This window comes from Megalobrama amblycephala, linkage group LG13 (assembly GCF_018812025.1).
Source record: "Megalobrama amblycephala isolate DHTTF-2021 linkage group LG13, ASM1881202v1, whole genome shotgun sequence".
NCBI classification, from domain to species: Eukaryota; Metazoa; Chordata; class Actinopteri; order Cypriniformes; family Xenocyprididae; genus Megalobrama; species Megalobrama amblycephala.
In genome coordinates this window covers 27901268-27917730 of record NC_063056.1, presented here as the reverse complement: position 1 = coordinate 27917730, position 16463 = coordinate 27901268, and the positions used below count along the sequence as shown (strand labels likewise).

Sequence of the window (16463 nt, the reverse complement as noted above, 5' to 3'; positions counted from 1 at the left end):
AATGACTAGATTGTGTAGCAGTGTGCCAATCTTTGTGGCGTCTCTGGAGTGGCTTGTAAGATTGTGTGAATCTGTCTTTGATAGACAATAACTATCTTTTGTTATTGCAGGCAGGGGTCTGTATTTATTTAATTTCAGAAATGAATTCAGGGAATCTTGTGTATATATGGGGAATCTTATATATAAATTGCATAAAGTAAAAATATAAATAATATTTTGTAAATTTAGATTTACAAGATTAGATTTTTTGCATTTTGACGTTTATTTTCATTATTTTCAAAATTCTCATTACATACAAAAAATATAATTACCGTAATTATATCCACTTATCTGTCACTGTTTTTGTACTAAAATAAGTATAAATTAAATTAAAGACAACAAAAAATGCCCCTAGTTTTATATAAATTATGTATAGGCCTACTGCAAATACATTGTATATAAATACAAATGTATTTTTTTTTTTACATTACAATGATGAGAAAAAGGGTGTGGGGTAAATGTGATTTTTTTTTTTTTATTTTGTAATGAAAATAATTTGACAATGCATACATAATATAAAAATATTAATATTTAATAAAAACTGAATAATATTTAATTCATTTTTTTAAAAGACTTTATTTTCTTATAAATTTTAAATTTCTTACAAAATTATAAAATATTTTTTTATTTTGATTTTGAGGTAAAATGTAAAAAATGTTTTGCTTCGAGACACTGTTTTTAAATAACAACAACAAAGAATCTCCTAAATCAACCCTCTTTTTTTTTTCTCTTGTAAACACAGATTTGTTTAATGTCACATCTTAGAATAGCAATGCTAATGTGAAGTCAGTATTTGCCTTTAATATTTAAATAAATATAATTTAAACATGGAAGCATTCTGGATCAGCCTTCTCGCTGTAGAAGCGTTTGCAGAAGGGGCCCTTGGCTGTATTTTTGCCTCCCATGCAAAGAGCAGTGATTGGCTGATGTGTAACATTTTGACCTTGAGGTCAGCCATCTAACTGTCAGACGTCACTGGAAGGAATTTTGGGGATGTGTCTGGAAGACAAAGCCAGCACACATCTATCCTGTCCCTAAGTCCCTGGATTGTGTGTGTAGGCGTGCAGCACATATCAGTGCATTCAGAGCTAGTGTGCGTGGCATACGAATTAATTTGTATAATTGAGAAGCAAAATAACAGACAGCTGATTCATGGAAATTATTAGTTTTGATGTCAAAGAAACATTTTGTGAGCACATTCTTGGGTAAAGTTGACAGGTACCTACTGAAGTGGATACAATAAGGTATTTTTTTCCCCTGTTGGTGGCAACATTTCCAAATGAATCACAATCAACACCAACTTCAATATCTATAATGTTTATTCTACTGTACCGGTATATATAGCTTACTTTTTCCATCAAAAAATTATCAGCTAGTTAATATTTTTCTGAATGCCGGACTGCCTCAGGTCGAGTCAGCCATATTGGAGCGAGCGATTCAGAACTGCAGCAGCCAGTGTTGGGAAGCCCGATTCATTTAGCGTATCGGTTCGCTTGGCCGGTTCGTTTCAGTGAACCGATTCACTGATTCTTTTAAGTCATCGTTCCATAGTTTACAGAAGTGAACTACTAACTAAACACATATTTAGTTAAATTCGCTGCATATCGCTATATTTTCGATTAAGCTTATACAAACGTGTGTGTGTTGTATAAGTGTTAAAGATAGTTTGCATTTTGATGTTTTCAGACAATGTTTCAATGCTCCCCCCCCAGATAAATGTTCCTACCTGTCACACATGTAGCCTACCGTTGTTTATGGTTATCATGTCACTCACATACATTTAATTCAAATTTTAATTCTCTTCCTTACAGTCTACTGATTTTCAAACGCTTTGCGAGTCGGTTCTAAAGAATGATTACAAAGAGTCGGTCCAGCATAATGATTCATTCTCGAATCGGTCATCACCAGCAGCGGAGAGAGAGAGAGCAAGAGGGAGGATTCCGGCTTCAGATCCACTACAGACCCCACGGAGCCTGGACGGACCCACAAACAGCGTTAATACGGGATACTAACCACAGCTAAACATTACAGGGTGTTTATCAGGAGGGCGCGTTTTTGGAGACATTCGATGAAAAGAATACGGTAAATATTGGTCCTTGTTAAGAATGCACATTTTATATTTGCTATAATAATTGCAATAAGTGTGTTAGCCTGGTAGCATAGCGTGAGGGGGGCTCATATCTGCACTTGGACCTGGAGAGTGGGCTTTCCTGGGCCAATCTGACATGTTGTGTTGCGTTAGATTGTGAATGCGAGGCGTGTTATTGTATTGCAGCGTGCTTAGGATTCTCGTATCATTATGAAATTGCCGATAAAAGTAAGCTGTGCTCGGTTTTGCAGGACAAAGTGCTCCTGGCAATGCGAAAGAGACCATACCCAGTCATTTTAAGCCATTCCAAATGTTTTATTCCTCACGGAAAATGCGTCGTGTCACATTTAACAGCAATCTGCACGTTTAATAACCCGGTGTAAATATGACTTGATCGCTGTTGGTTTGTTATCTTGAGTTTAGTGTGTTGTATTAGGGGCTGTGTATTGTTGTCAGACTGATTCTGTTCACATGGTGAACTGAAAACAATAACAAAAGACAAACAATGCAACCAGTTTAGTGCGCAGGCAAGCTTTATTATAGCGTTGCCCTATGATGCTATTTCCACCAATATTATGTATGAAGTGCATGTATTTTCATTTAATGACTAGTTCTGGCAATGCGCATTAATTTCGTTTTTTTGGGGGGTAGGCTAGTCACCTGCTTCATGTAGCCTAATATTTCGGATACATGTTTTAATATTCTGTGAGTTGGTTACTGGTTTAATTCAATTTAATTATTTATTTAATGAAATAGAAGAAATAAATCATTGGCAAAGATACAGCAATTAGCAAGGAGAAGATATCTGTTCACAACCATATCACATTATTGATCTGTTTATCAAAGTTTTATTCTTTATTATGCTTATTTTTTTATGCTGACTTGTCGTGAACGAATCGCTCTTTTGAGGCGGTTCTTTCTACTGAATCTGTTGAACCGCCTCGCGCAACTTTACTGAACGATTCGTTCACGAATCAAGACTGATTTTTTTTTTTTTTTTTTTTTAAATCAGCATATAAGCCTGTACGAAACCGAGTCGGTTCAAAAATACAATTTCATCAAAACGTGTGGAATCTATATAACGTAAATAATCTTGATGACATAAAAAAACCCCTAATGATTCAAAACCGTTTGATTTTCAACTTACTGTTCGAGAGAACCGATTCACGGAAATGAGTCACTAGTGAGTGCTCTTCACCTGCTTGTTGTGGATGTTGACCAATCAGAGCAGTGCTATGTAGTGGGCGGGGCTTCTATAGGCGTGTGTATGTGTGGGCATCAGGGGCCTTTGCAGGTATTCTCTAACGTTACGTCATTAGCACAGGTAAGGAGCACTGAGGAATGAGCCTGGAAAGGTACATGGAAAATACATCATGCAGTTCTGGAGTTTTATAAGTTGTGCTAGTGCAGGTACGTGGGTCTTTGTTATAGTGCTGACATTAATCACAGGGGCATTGTGTAATGGTAATCATTCATTATTTACAAGCTGCTCCAAGACAGGAAGAGAGTTTCTAACAGGCAGCTTAGGGTCGGAAGCTTCTGACACACACACACACACACACACACATACACACATATATAAAACCCGTCCAGGTGAAGCATCTCATTTGAAAACATTGCTTTGTGTACTCGCATATGGGATCATCTATAAAACAAAGGGCATTTTTTCTGCTTCAGGGTGGAGTAGGGTTACCTCAAGCCATATTTCATATTTCCAATGCAAATGTGATCGGAAGAACTCCAGGAGGCTTGGCTTGGTGTAGTGCTGCGCTTGAGGCTAGATTTCTGTATGGTGGTGTATTTTCAGTCAGCCTCGAGATTTGTCCTCAAATACTTAAACAAAGAGGTGTGCCTGTGTGTATAGCCATTTTCACTTTTATTGCTTAATGTACACGATTCTGCAAATGTTTTAAAGAATGTTTTGGTTCATTATTTAGGTTGATAGGTTAGTGTCTTTAGCTTGTTGTTCTTTTACGTGGTGGTTTAATGTTGTTTATCATCTGTGTAATAATTTATTAAATTTTATTTTCAAATGTTGTTCGCATATGTAGGTTATCTGTAATGTATTGCAACATTTGTTTAGAACAAATTCCTGTGTATTTGACAAGTCTCAACATAGCTTTGGTCCGCTGCAGGTATTGGAATGATCCACCAGGCAGGCACAGCGAATGTTATTTAAACATTAAATCAGCACTGATGTAAGTTTTTGAAAACTATACTGTTGATGTTTTAAGAGTTTACATCATTTTCAGTAACCTACAGTCAACTTGCATTGAAAAATAAAGACAACATTGAAGGGATTTTATGGGTTCAGTACAAGTTTAGCTCAGTTGACAACATTTGTGTTGATTACCACAAAAAATAACTTTGACTTGTCCCTCTATTTTTTTTGAGGCACTTACTATGGAAGTTAATGGGGGAAAGTTTTGTCAGACTTAAAAGCAGATTATGTTTTATTTGAGCTGTAAATCTGTTTTAGGAGTTGTGTTGTGTCACGGCAACAAAGTTGTAACATTGAACATAACTTGGAGAAAAGGTTAATAAGCAATTTTTAAAACAAAAATCATGTTAACATGTATTTTGTTTACATCTTGTGTCTATAATACTGTTTCACAAATTGGCTCCATTCACTTCTATTGGAAGTGCTTCACGGTAACCTATATTTTCATCTCTTTAAAAGAAAATGAAGGACAAGTTGAAATTATTTTTTGTGGTAATCAACATTATGCCACAAATGAGCTTAACGGGTTAGTTCACCCAAAAATGAAATTTCTGTCATTAATTATACACCCTAATGTCGTTCCAAATCCGTAAGAACACAAATGAAGATATTTTGATGAAACCCGAGTGGTGTTTTTTTAATATCCTCAATAGAAAGCAACGAAATTACCACATTCAAGGTAGTAAAAACATTGTTAAAATGGTCAATGTGACTACAGTGGTTCAATCTTAATATAATGAAGCGACGAGGATACTTTTTGTGCAGCAAAACAAAAAATAATGACTTTATCCAATAAATTTGTCTCTCCCCTGTCATTTTCCTACGCTATTTATGTCCAGCGCTTCCGTGTTCTACGTCAGAATGCCGGCTCAGTATTGGCCAGCTCCTGCATCAGCATCACACGCGTGTGTCGTGCTGCTCACGTGAAGAGTTTCGGCCAGTACTGAGCTGGCGTTCGGACATAACATGGAAGCGCTGCAATTAGGGCTGCATCGATTAATCGCGATTAATCTTTTGCAAAATAAAAGTCTGTGTTTACGTAATATATATGTGTGTGTTCTGTGTATAATAATTATGTATAGATAAATACACACACATTCATGTATATATTTAAGAAAATTTTTATATTTATATATAAAATATTTATGTTTATATGTAATAAAATATAAAAAAATATATAAATAAATATATATATATTTATAATACATGCATATATTTCTAAACTTTATACCTGTATGTGTGTGTATTTATCTATACATAATTATTATACACAGAACACACACATATATATTACGTAAACACAGACTTTTATTTTGCAAACGATTAATCGCGATTAATCGTTGCAGCCCTAGCTGCAATATAAATAATGTAGGAGAATGACAGGAAAGAGACAAAATTGTTTTGTTTTTACACACAAAAAGTATCCTCGTCGCTTCATAATATTAGGATTGAACCACTGTAGTCACGTGGACTATTGGTTTTTACTACTTTTCTGGACCTTGAATGTGGCAATTTCATTGCTTTCTATTGAGAATAAAAAAACCTATTGGATTTCATCATAAATATCTTTGTGCTGTGTAAATTTGTGTTCCGAAGATGAACAAAGGTCTTGTGGGTGTGGAACGACATGAGGGTGAGTAATTAATGACAGAATTTCCATTTTTGGGTCAACTAACCCGTAAGACTTTTGTTTATGTTCGGATCACAAATGAAGATATTTTTGATGACACAATTCTGTCAGATTTCCTTCCATTGACTACCTTTGCAATTGAACGTTTGACGCTTCAAAAAGTTCCTAAAGAGATCGGAAAACGAATCCATATGAATCAGGCGGTTTAGTCCAAATTTTCTAAAGAAACTTGATCGCTTTTTATGATGAACAGATTTAATTCAGGCTTTTACCTGCATATAAACCTTGATCAGCGAGCATAAACAGAAGCTCAACCTAACCTGAATGACGCACAAGAACAAACCTCTTCTGGGAGGCTCAAACTTGGTGCGTAACATATGAGAATGAACCTCATTGGTTACGCAGCATGTTTGAGCTTCATTTTTGGGTGAACTAACCCTTAACTTGTACTGAACCTAGAATATTTATTTAAATACACTACTCCCTGCTGAAAAATCCAGCTAAAAACAGACTAAGCTGGTTGGCTGGTCGGCTGCTCTTAGCTGGTTTAAGCTGGTCTCCCAGCCTGGGTTAGCTGGTGTTCAGCTGGTTTAAGCTGGTCTCCCAGCCTCCCAGTCTCCTAGCTAACCAAAACCCCTCTAAAACCAGCTATGACCAGGCTGACCAGCTTAGGCTGGTTTTAGCTGGATTTTTCAGCAGGGCTGTTATAAATTTTGGGATCTGTCATTTTTGTTTGTTTAATTTTTAAAGAAATTAATACTTTTGTTTAGCTAGGATGATTTCAATTTATCAAACATGACAGTGAAAAACTTTGACATTATTACACTCTAAAAATAAAACATTGGTTCAACAAAAAAAAAAATATGTTAACGTTTTCCACTAGAATTTTTAACTTAAGCCAATTGGGAGAATTACATTAATTCAAAGCAATATTTTGAGTTGATCCAACATAATGTTTAAAATAAGGTGAAGACTTTTTTTTTGCCACAATAAAAACACATTTCTAAGTAACATGAACTTAATAATTGTCAACATGAATGCAACTATTTAAGTTGATCCAACATAATGTTTTAAGTAAGGTGAAGATGCTTTTTGGACACAATAAAATGCACTTGTAACATGAACTTACCAAGCACCGCTTGTCACCATGATGGTAAATCTCCAAAAACCCACATTAACAGAAACTCTTCTAAATTAGCATAACAAAACACTAATTACTGTTAAATCTCCCTCACCATTAATCTTGTGCAAAAAACATTATATAACACTTAATTTTAGCATTTACTCTCCCTTTCAAGTGCCATGGGCAAAGCATGATGGGAAATATAAATCCCAGCCCAGTTTCACTTAACTTAAGTTCGTCTAAATTAAAAGTAGTGTTCATACAACTCAAAACAATGAAACACGTTTACACGTCATCAGATTGTATTTTACATTAACAGAACTTAAAATTAAATACATTTTTGATTAACTGAAAATGTTAAACTATGACAAGTCATGATAGTATATCGAATCAATAGGCATAATGTGTGTGTCATCCAAGCTCAGTAAAATAACAATTACAAGTAAAAAGTCTAACAGCATTTCAGAACTTAATTTTTTTTTATTTCACAACAATATATATATTTAAGTAATGACTAAAGGTCCCCTGAATTAGTTTTTAGAGTGTATAAAAAATTACACTTCAAATAAATGCTGTCCTTTTGAATGTTGTATTCATCAAAGAATTCTGAAAAAAAGTGCTAAAAACAAAAATAGTAAGCAGTACAACTGTTTTCAACATTGATTTCTGAGTAATGGCTGCTGAAATTCAACGTAGTCATCACAGGAGCAAATTAAAATATATTAAAATAGAAAAGTTACAATTGTATAACAATGTTTTACAATATCCATGATCAAATAAATGCAGCATTTTTGAGCATAAGACACTTTTTTCAAAAACAAAAAATCTTACTGACCCCAATTTTTTGAACGTGTAGTTATAGAATACTTCCATATATATATTTTTTTATTCATTCAGTAACTGAACTAGCTAATGACCTCATATGGTTTGTCTGATATAGTAGATAGCTATTTAAACAGCACCTTTGATTTACTAGTGTTGAAGCATGTGAACTGTTTGTCTCTATTGTATCGCCTTCAATGTTTACTCAAATCCGAATCTTTGTTCCACTGTCAGTCTTGTAATCTGATATTGATCGATGAGCGTTGACTCCGTGATGGCTTCCGTAGATGAATGTTTTGCCTGCATGGGTGAATATTTGAATGTTACCATGACTCTGTCTAGAAGTGCATAAAGAAAATTTGGTAAAGAACATCTAGTTTCTCGTACCTGAAGTGCAGCTCAACCAGAGCATTGAAATTGTCAGGTGTATATTATTAAGCCAGAACACGATGACTGGAATGTGGATTTATTCGGCTCAGCCAGGCCTCAGGGTCTGTCTCCTCTGGGCTATTCATTAAGGGAATTATCCTGGGCTGCTTTTAGGCCGTAGTGTGACATGGTGACATTTTTCCCTGTTATTATTACTATTGATTGGCAGAGGTCTGCGCTCCTAACTGTTTTAGAACAGCTGAGGGTTTCATTCTGTTATATTACAGAGTGACAGGGGTCAACACATATAGCAGCGATGAGACATTTCTGTCTGACGGATTTCTTTTTAATGGTGTTTTTTTTACTTTTCGGGGAATATAGTTTTCGTGAGATACTATTCTTATCACATCATCCCATGGGGGGTGTTCTGTGGTACCCAAAAGAAGGTATTTTGAAAAATGTGGTGTCTTTTGAGTCCAAACAATAAAAGTCAATGGAATCACTATTAGGGCTGCACGATATATCGCATGAGATTGTCACGCGCATTTCGTCAGTAAAGCCGGTTCCCTGATTACCGCTAAATCGCCATCACCTGCTTTCAAATGGAGCGTCATTTAATAGACAGAGCCGTAGATCACTGACAAGCTACGCAATATCGCGTTCATATCGCAGATGAATCGCCTTCGATAATGAACGCGATATTGCTTTTCAGATCTTTTTTGATCTAATGGACGAAATAACTTATGCAATTTACATATGAGCACGAAAGGAGATGACTGAAAACACACGGAGAGCAGCAGCATTTGTGACTGCTCTGATCAGGAATGGCGAGAGAACATTGTGCTTGGTATGGTTTTCATCTTCAAACCAAACTTAGTTCTTCATCTGACTCGCTTCCCATAATGTTTATGCATTAGGTCAGTAGGCAGTCTTTTGTTGTTGTTTGAATGCATTCGACCACACTACAAAAACAATCTAGTCAAATGCATTTTCAACTACCTCTAGAGGTGGTCAAAAGTGAACAAGCTCAACATGTTTTCAACCCACGTTTACACCTGTATTTGGCATCGTCAACTTGTGATCTGAATCCGATTAATGAAAATGCTTCTTAATACCAGGTATAAATGGGGCCTAATTAAACTCCTCTTACCCATATTTGTACCTTAAAACTGGTCTCAATTCAGCCTCAGTCACTTAGCACCAACGTGCTGAATCTTCATGGCAGTGTCACAGCGGCTGCTGGAAAGATAAGAGGTTAAGAAACAGGTGAATTTGTGTGCTGTAAGCAGAGGGGGGCTTTGAGAAGGATTTGCACTGATGGATGTCTTTTGTAGATGCTGTTGAGAGGGGTCAATCCTCTCCTCGCTGTCTTTCACTCTCACTCTTCCTTCTCCCTTGTGGGTTACAAGCCCTCTTCTCCTCTGCCCTGAGTGAAACACACACATCTTTCTCTGTTATGTTTTTGACTCTATTTGTACTTGCTTTCAAGAAAACGGAAGGGATGCACAATAATAACCATATTGTTATTGTTGATAATGGCATGGCAGATATTAAAATGTAATACTTTTTTGTCTAAATAAATTAAAATAAAACACTAACAACTAAAATTAATTGTTTTTTAAAGGTCCCGTTCTTCATGATCCCATGTTTCAAACTTTAGTTAGTGTGTAATGTTGTTGTTAGAGTATAAATAAAATCTGTAAAATTTTAAAGCTCAAAGTTCAATGCCAAGCGAGATATTTTATTTAACAGAAGTCGCCTACATCGAACGGCCAGTTTGGACTACATCCCTCTACTTCCTTCTTTAATGACGTCACTAAAACAGTTTTTTGACTAACCTCCATCCACAGGAATACACAAGAGTTGCGTTTGTAGAGTGTGTTTGTCGCCATGTCGTCGAAACGCTGTTATTTTCATCCCGCAGTCCAATCACCGGGTCTGATTCCGGCTCAAATTGATAGGGTAAAATTAAAGACATGTTTACAATAACACTGAGCGCATGCATCTCCACGTTATGGTAAGAGGCGTGATCTTTCTGGGCACGGTGCGCTCAGAGCTGTCGAATCACATCACAGGAACCGCTGGCACAATCAGAACTCGTTATGTATTTCTGAAGGAGGGACTTCATAGAATAAGGAAGTCATCAGCCCGTTTTTATGACAGTGGAAACAGCAGTATACAGATAAGTAAATTATGTGAAAAATACTGTTTTTTTTCACACGCGAAACATGAACACATGTTATATTGCACACTATAAACACAATCAAAGCGAAAAACGGGACCTTTAATGGTACAAGTGAATTTAGACATCAGAAAATTATAAAGTACATTAAGCTACATTATGAAAAATGTATATTCAGTTTGAGATTTGCTGAGCATTACATTTAACAATGTTATTAAATTATTAGTGTTTTTTTTTATATAACGTATTTTAAATTAGTGTACAATGATGGCAAACATATCTAAATGTACAAATAGAGGAACTGAGCATGTGCAATTAAATATCCAATATTGAGTGATACCAAAAAAACTACAAAAATCTTAAATATCAGTTGTCATCTGATGTGGTACAGATCTACAGTATATTGTGCATCTTCCAAGGCAACTTCCTGTTTGCATTTGTCCATTCGTTGGAAAAGATATATAGTTTGATTTAAAAAAAAAAATTGCACTCTTTCATCATATCTGATATTTCTAATCTTAGTTTTCACTTTATTTCCTAGATTTATTCTTTGTGTAAAATGCTCTGGATGTCAAAATAACTTGGCATCAGTGTTTCATAATAAAAACTGACGTTCTCAGAAAACTTGTGCAAGATCATTTGGCTGTTATTCAATGAGGAATAAAGGAATCTTTAAGATATTGGCTGTCATCCTCTTTTTTTTCTTCTTTTATTTGTTTTGAGTTTTATTTTTTGTTGGAAAATCCAGATAAAACCAGCTTCTCATGGTAGCTAGAGTTTCTGGTCCAAACTTTTCATATATGGTCCAAGTTGGTGTAGATAGTTAGGTTGATCATCAGGTAGGCCAGCTTGTTCCATCAGCGAACCAGCTGCCATATTCCAAAAATCTGTTTAAGATGGTATTATATTTATTTGCAGAGACATTTCTGTTATATTCCTGTAAACATTGCTGTAGCATGACTGGCAGTTTTTGCAATTGAACACTTTCTCGGGTTGGTGTGATGAATCAATCAGGAGATTATGTTAGCGATACCATCTCAGCCTCTTCTCCTGCTCTCACTCTGACAAATACATGCCAGTCTTACAGTCAGGCCTGGAGCTACAGCACAGCCTTTCACAATAGACAAATGCTATATGCGTGTGTTCGTTTATGACAATTTACTGATCTTCTCTGTTCTCAATGAATGATTGCTTCAGTGTTTGTTTCTCTGAACTGTCTATTTTTCAAAATTACTGTCTGCTTTGCTTCTATTTTCCTCTGTAGTGCTGTGTGAGGTTTAGGTTGATTGCCAGTTTGATAGCTGCCTGCATTTATGAGAAGATCTCGCTGGCATTAACTCTAAAGCTAAACATAGTTCACAGAGTGAAAGTTGGTCGCTGGCAGAGTAAAACAAACCAGACTTTGTAGTTTTATAGTTTTTGTAGAGTACCGCAATGACCTTTTAAATTAAATGCAGTCTTATTTATCATCACAGAATTATAAAGTCTGTCCGCCTTTTGTTTATTCACCTTTTCAGCGTAATGCAGTGTGAGATGCTGGATGCTTCGAATAGTGGAAATGCACTGCATTCCAATTAAAGCGCAGTGAAATTCAGCATCTACAATGAAAAGATTATCCAGCGTTCCCTGTATAATGAGACAGACTTTTCTGTGGTTCTGATCGTCGCTCAGCCTCTGGCTGACCTGCTGATAGAGTCTGAGCGAGCAGTGGGCTCAAGAATGACCTCACTCTGTGCTTTTTGCATCAATCTGTCCTTTCTGTGTGCCATAGTTTCATGCTAATGGTCCTTGGACATCATTCTATTCTATTGTGTTATGTTGTGTTCCAGACGAATACATATTTATTAATTAATACATAATTTATTAATTGACATATTTATATTTCTGGAAAATCACACCTGAGTGACCTGACTAAGTTGCACCAGGTCAAAATTGCATTGTTGGGAAAAAACATCTACGTGTCACATTTTATTAGTAAATTCTGAAATAATGTAAAATACCAAAAAGTTAATCTATGAAGCTTTTTCAAACATTCATTATAAATAAAAAACATTTATTAACATTTATTAGGCTGCAAGCCTAAACAAATCTATTTAAAGTGAAATTGTGGAAGCTTGTGGAAGATGTGCTATACAAATAAACTTGGGCGTATGTACCTCTCTCATTTGGCACAAATCTAAATGTGTGAAATTTTGACATGTTTTGCATGCTTGACGTTAATTGCATTATATAAGTCGCTGCACATTTCAGATGGTAAATAAATGTGACTTATATTCGGGATAAATACGGTTCTATTAAAACAAGACTTTTTATACAGATCAAAAGGTTCTCATTATTTAGTTAATAGGCTTTAATTACATCACAGCCATGGACCATGATTTGCTGCTTGCCAGTTGGGGTGGGACATGCTCATTCTGGAGAACATTTGATTGGACAAAAATCTAAGCAGTACAGGATGAGTCATCGATTTTTTTGGTTCGTTTTCCTTGAAGAGAAAAACAGAGAATCTAAAATGTGTTTATCTCCCAAAGTTTTGACACTTTTTATCAGTTCACTAGATAACCTCAAAACTAAAAAAACTAAATGGACTGAAATCTGCAAATCAAAAAAAAAAAAGCAGCAGGTTTTTTGGCATCATTTTAAGATGCAGTTTAGGATGAGTTGAATTGGGTCTGGATTTTAGAATTTCTAGTATCGGTCTAGTAGCAGTATTTGTGCTTAGTTGTAATTTCATATTTTTTCCTGTTCTGTGCCAGTGGTTATTTCAGATGCATTTATCACTAAATGCACATAAACATATAGTCTTGATATAGATATAGATATAGTTGAATGTGTAGATCACCAGAGCAGTTGACAGCTAGAGGGCTCTCTATACACACACTGGTGCTTGAACATACTAGTTTCAATGCTTTTGTAGAATGAAGATCATTTCTGCAACTGTATAAACTCTAACATGATTCTGTTATTTTTTTATTTTATTTTTGCAGATATTTCAAGGATATCATATTATGCAGGTAAGACAAACTCTTTTGCTTTCTCTCTCTCACCTTCTCTCTCTCTCTGAAATGGATTTCAAATTGATCGGGGGAAATGTCAGCCTAACCTTAATCCACCATTTACTGAATGTGAATTGGGTAGAGCGTGTTCTTCTGTAAAGTAGATCAGTACATTCTGTTCCAAAGCCTGTCAACTGCCTTTGGGCTGCCCATATGACAATGGAGCTGCATTTTAATTCCCCCCTCATAACCAGCTTTTTTTCATTTGATGTATTATTCATTTATGTAAAAAGACTTTTAATGCTGTAAGCACTTGAGATTTGGTTTATAGTTTTAATTGTGGGTGAATTTTTTTTTGTCTTTCTTTTTGATTTGTATGTGTTTTTGCTCATTTTGTTCAAGTCTAGTTTGCTGGTGCATCTTCAATTCATTCACAGTTTTCTGAGTAACTGTAGCATTATCCAATCAGATTCAAGATGCCCAACCAATCAGCTGATGCTTCATATTTTTAACCTTGTTTCTTTCCATCGCCAAGGGCATTACTGTTGGAGGGAAGGAGGGCCTTTTTAGACAGTAGGGTTCCTGTGTGTCTGTACGGCATCTATGGAGACCATTATTAAGCACAAAATGGGGCCTATTAACTGATATTTGAGAATGCGGTTAGTATAGCAGGAAATGACCTGTTTGCCCTCCCTATAGGGAACGAGTGCTTGGAATGGTAATGAATATCTCTGGCAAACATAGCAAGGTGAATCTCTTAAATAACAGCAAATTATTTATCTGCATTATGCTTTGCAATCAAACAGTATGTTAGGACTACAAGCACAAAATAATGCACAAATCCGCTGGTACAGTTCTCGTACTGTACTCAATAGATGAAGAACTAGTACAGTTCTTCCTGGACTAAGTTTCTTGACCTTTGTCTGTTGTGGTTATCGTTGTATTTATCCAGGGGGGAAAAAAGAAGAGGTCATCTCTCATCTTCTCTTTAGCATTCTCTGAATAGTTTTTTATAATTAACAGTCCTTTCTTATGGACAATTACACTTCTAATATATGGCCAGTTCAGATAGCTCAATTAAACAAAACTAATTTTTCTAACCATAAAATATGCAAGTTTTATTTAGGTTCTTCTTTAAATTCTAATGATGACTATCTGTTAGTCACTACTTCTGTGTTCATTCTTTTCATCTTCTGATGTGTTTTTCTCTCTTTGTCTGACTTTATTTCTGACTTATTTTAGCAAAACATCAATATAGACAGATTGCAATGTCATTGCAGACTGAATTATGGTAAATCTCTGATATAGTTTTTCATGTGTAAATGGCACAGAACAAAGACTTAGCTGTTGTTTGTAAGCTGAAAAGGTATGTTTGGGATTACACAACTATTCTGAACTATTTCTTCGGTACATTGCCATAGTACCTTTTTATAGAGAGTTCTTCAACATGAAGAAATGTTGGACTTATACAAATTGCAAAGCTTCACTTGTTTGCTAAAAAAAAAAACTTTAGCTACATTTGCAGCAATGCTTCATTGTTTATTCATGTGCATCTCTGCAAGTATGGCTGTTGTCAAAAACAGGAAACAAGCTTCCTTCCTTGAGCCTTTGTCAGGTAGCTGACGGACATTCCTTCAGTCCCTCTCTACACGAAGCTCCACGAGTAGCCCACAGCTGTCCTGAAGAACCACAAACAGCCTCTTGGTGAAGCATACAGTATAACATTTCTACCGTCATTCATAAGGTGATTTGGGGTTCTTAGAAACGATAATGCTTTGTATTTAAATACGCAACACAATGGCGAGAATGTAAACAGAATCCGGACCGCCCAACTGAATAATCCTGGTCAAAGCCTGACCCTGAAAAACCTGCTCGACTGCTTCTTTTGACTTGGTGGTCTGTGTTTTGTAAACATAAACTGGCCGACCAATAGCAGATGGTTTCGCAGAACTCATTAGCATATTTAAAGAGGCCCCTCCTCTTATTTCAGTTGGCCTGATTCTCTCTCTCTCTTTCATCCCTCTCTCTTACGCACACTTTCTCTCCTGACACACTCTGCCAGATTGTGAAAGTTACACACACCATCACCGCAGTCTCTCTTAATCTGGATGAACCTTAGAAAGGCAGCTAAAAGGAAGCATTTAGCATGTGAGGATTATTCTTGTCGACATTTCTGCTTTTGTTCCAGCCTCGCCTGCTGCATCCATTCTCTGGAATACTCCGGGCAGCTGTGGGATTTCCCTGTCACTTCTGGATCTTTTTCCGCTGCTCTTGTTAGTGGATTTCTAAAAAGCATTTCTAAGGGAAACAAGGCCAGCACGCCTTGCGTTTGCATCTACCTGCCGTCCTCGTTCCCATAACCGCATGCTCTTGTGGATCACTTGATGTTTTCGCACTTCTGGATTAGAGCACCAGTCAGCTGACCAATCACCTTCCTGCGACCTCACACCACGCATCACCCCAAGCCTTTGAGGGCCATCCCTGCTGGCCTGGTCAGAGTGCGTTGTGGTGGGCCGGGGTCACCCCCAGCTCCCTATGACTGTGTCAGGGAGTCGGAGAGCCGCTGGGCCTGGGAGAGAGACGAGAGAGGAGGCCAGCGGATGGAGAGCAGCGGCTGCAATCCCTTCCCGCTGTGCTGGACACGAGGAGCCTGCGTCTACTCCTACCCTCCCCCTCTGCCAAGTATGTCACCCACATACAGCACTGTAAACCGCTTCCAGAAAACCTCCATGATACTGTTTCACGCTGGATCTGTCTTACAGGATGTGGAGTATTGATTTAAAGGCGATTTAGGAGAAAGGTGTAGGAGGTCTGATATGACCTCTCAGTGGTTTTAGTCTCTAGATTTTTGCTAGAGTCCTTTATTGTGGTATTTTCTCTCAATAGAAGTGCTTTTGAATTGGGTTTAGTTTTAATATCTCGGCAGATGCCTGCTAGCACTTCATCTATATTTGTAGGGCTGTGCCGCTACAATGCTACATTGATTTATTGC

General features: G+C 36.6%; 1 protein-coding gene across 15 annotated transcripts in view; it reads left to right on the top strand.

Moving 5' to 3' along the window:
- The first annotated feature begins 1935 nt into the window (after positions 1-1935).
- The window catches only part of ptk2ab (protein tyrosine kinase 2ab), a 78464-nt gene continuing 63936 nt past the window's right edge, over positions 1936-16463 (top strand). For 7 of the 15 annotated variants that reach the window (XM_048154289.1, XM_048154288.1, XM_048154284.1 and 4 more), the window contains exon 1: positions 15660-16153. In XM_048154289.1, coding sequence (XP_048010246.1) covers positions 16072-16153 — 82 coding nt within the window. In that variant the 5' untranslated portion in view covers positions 15660-16071. Of the gene's footprint in view, positions 2122-3428; positions 3539-13462; positions 13490-15659; positions 16154-16463 lie in introns of those variants that run through there. The other 8 variants (XR_007179259.1, XR_007179258.1, XM_048154294.1 and 5 more) reach the window with 5 other exon arrangements.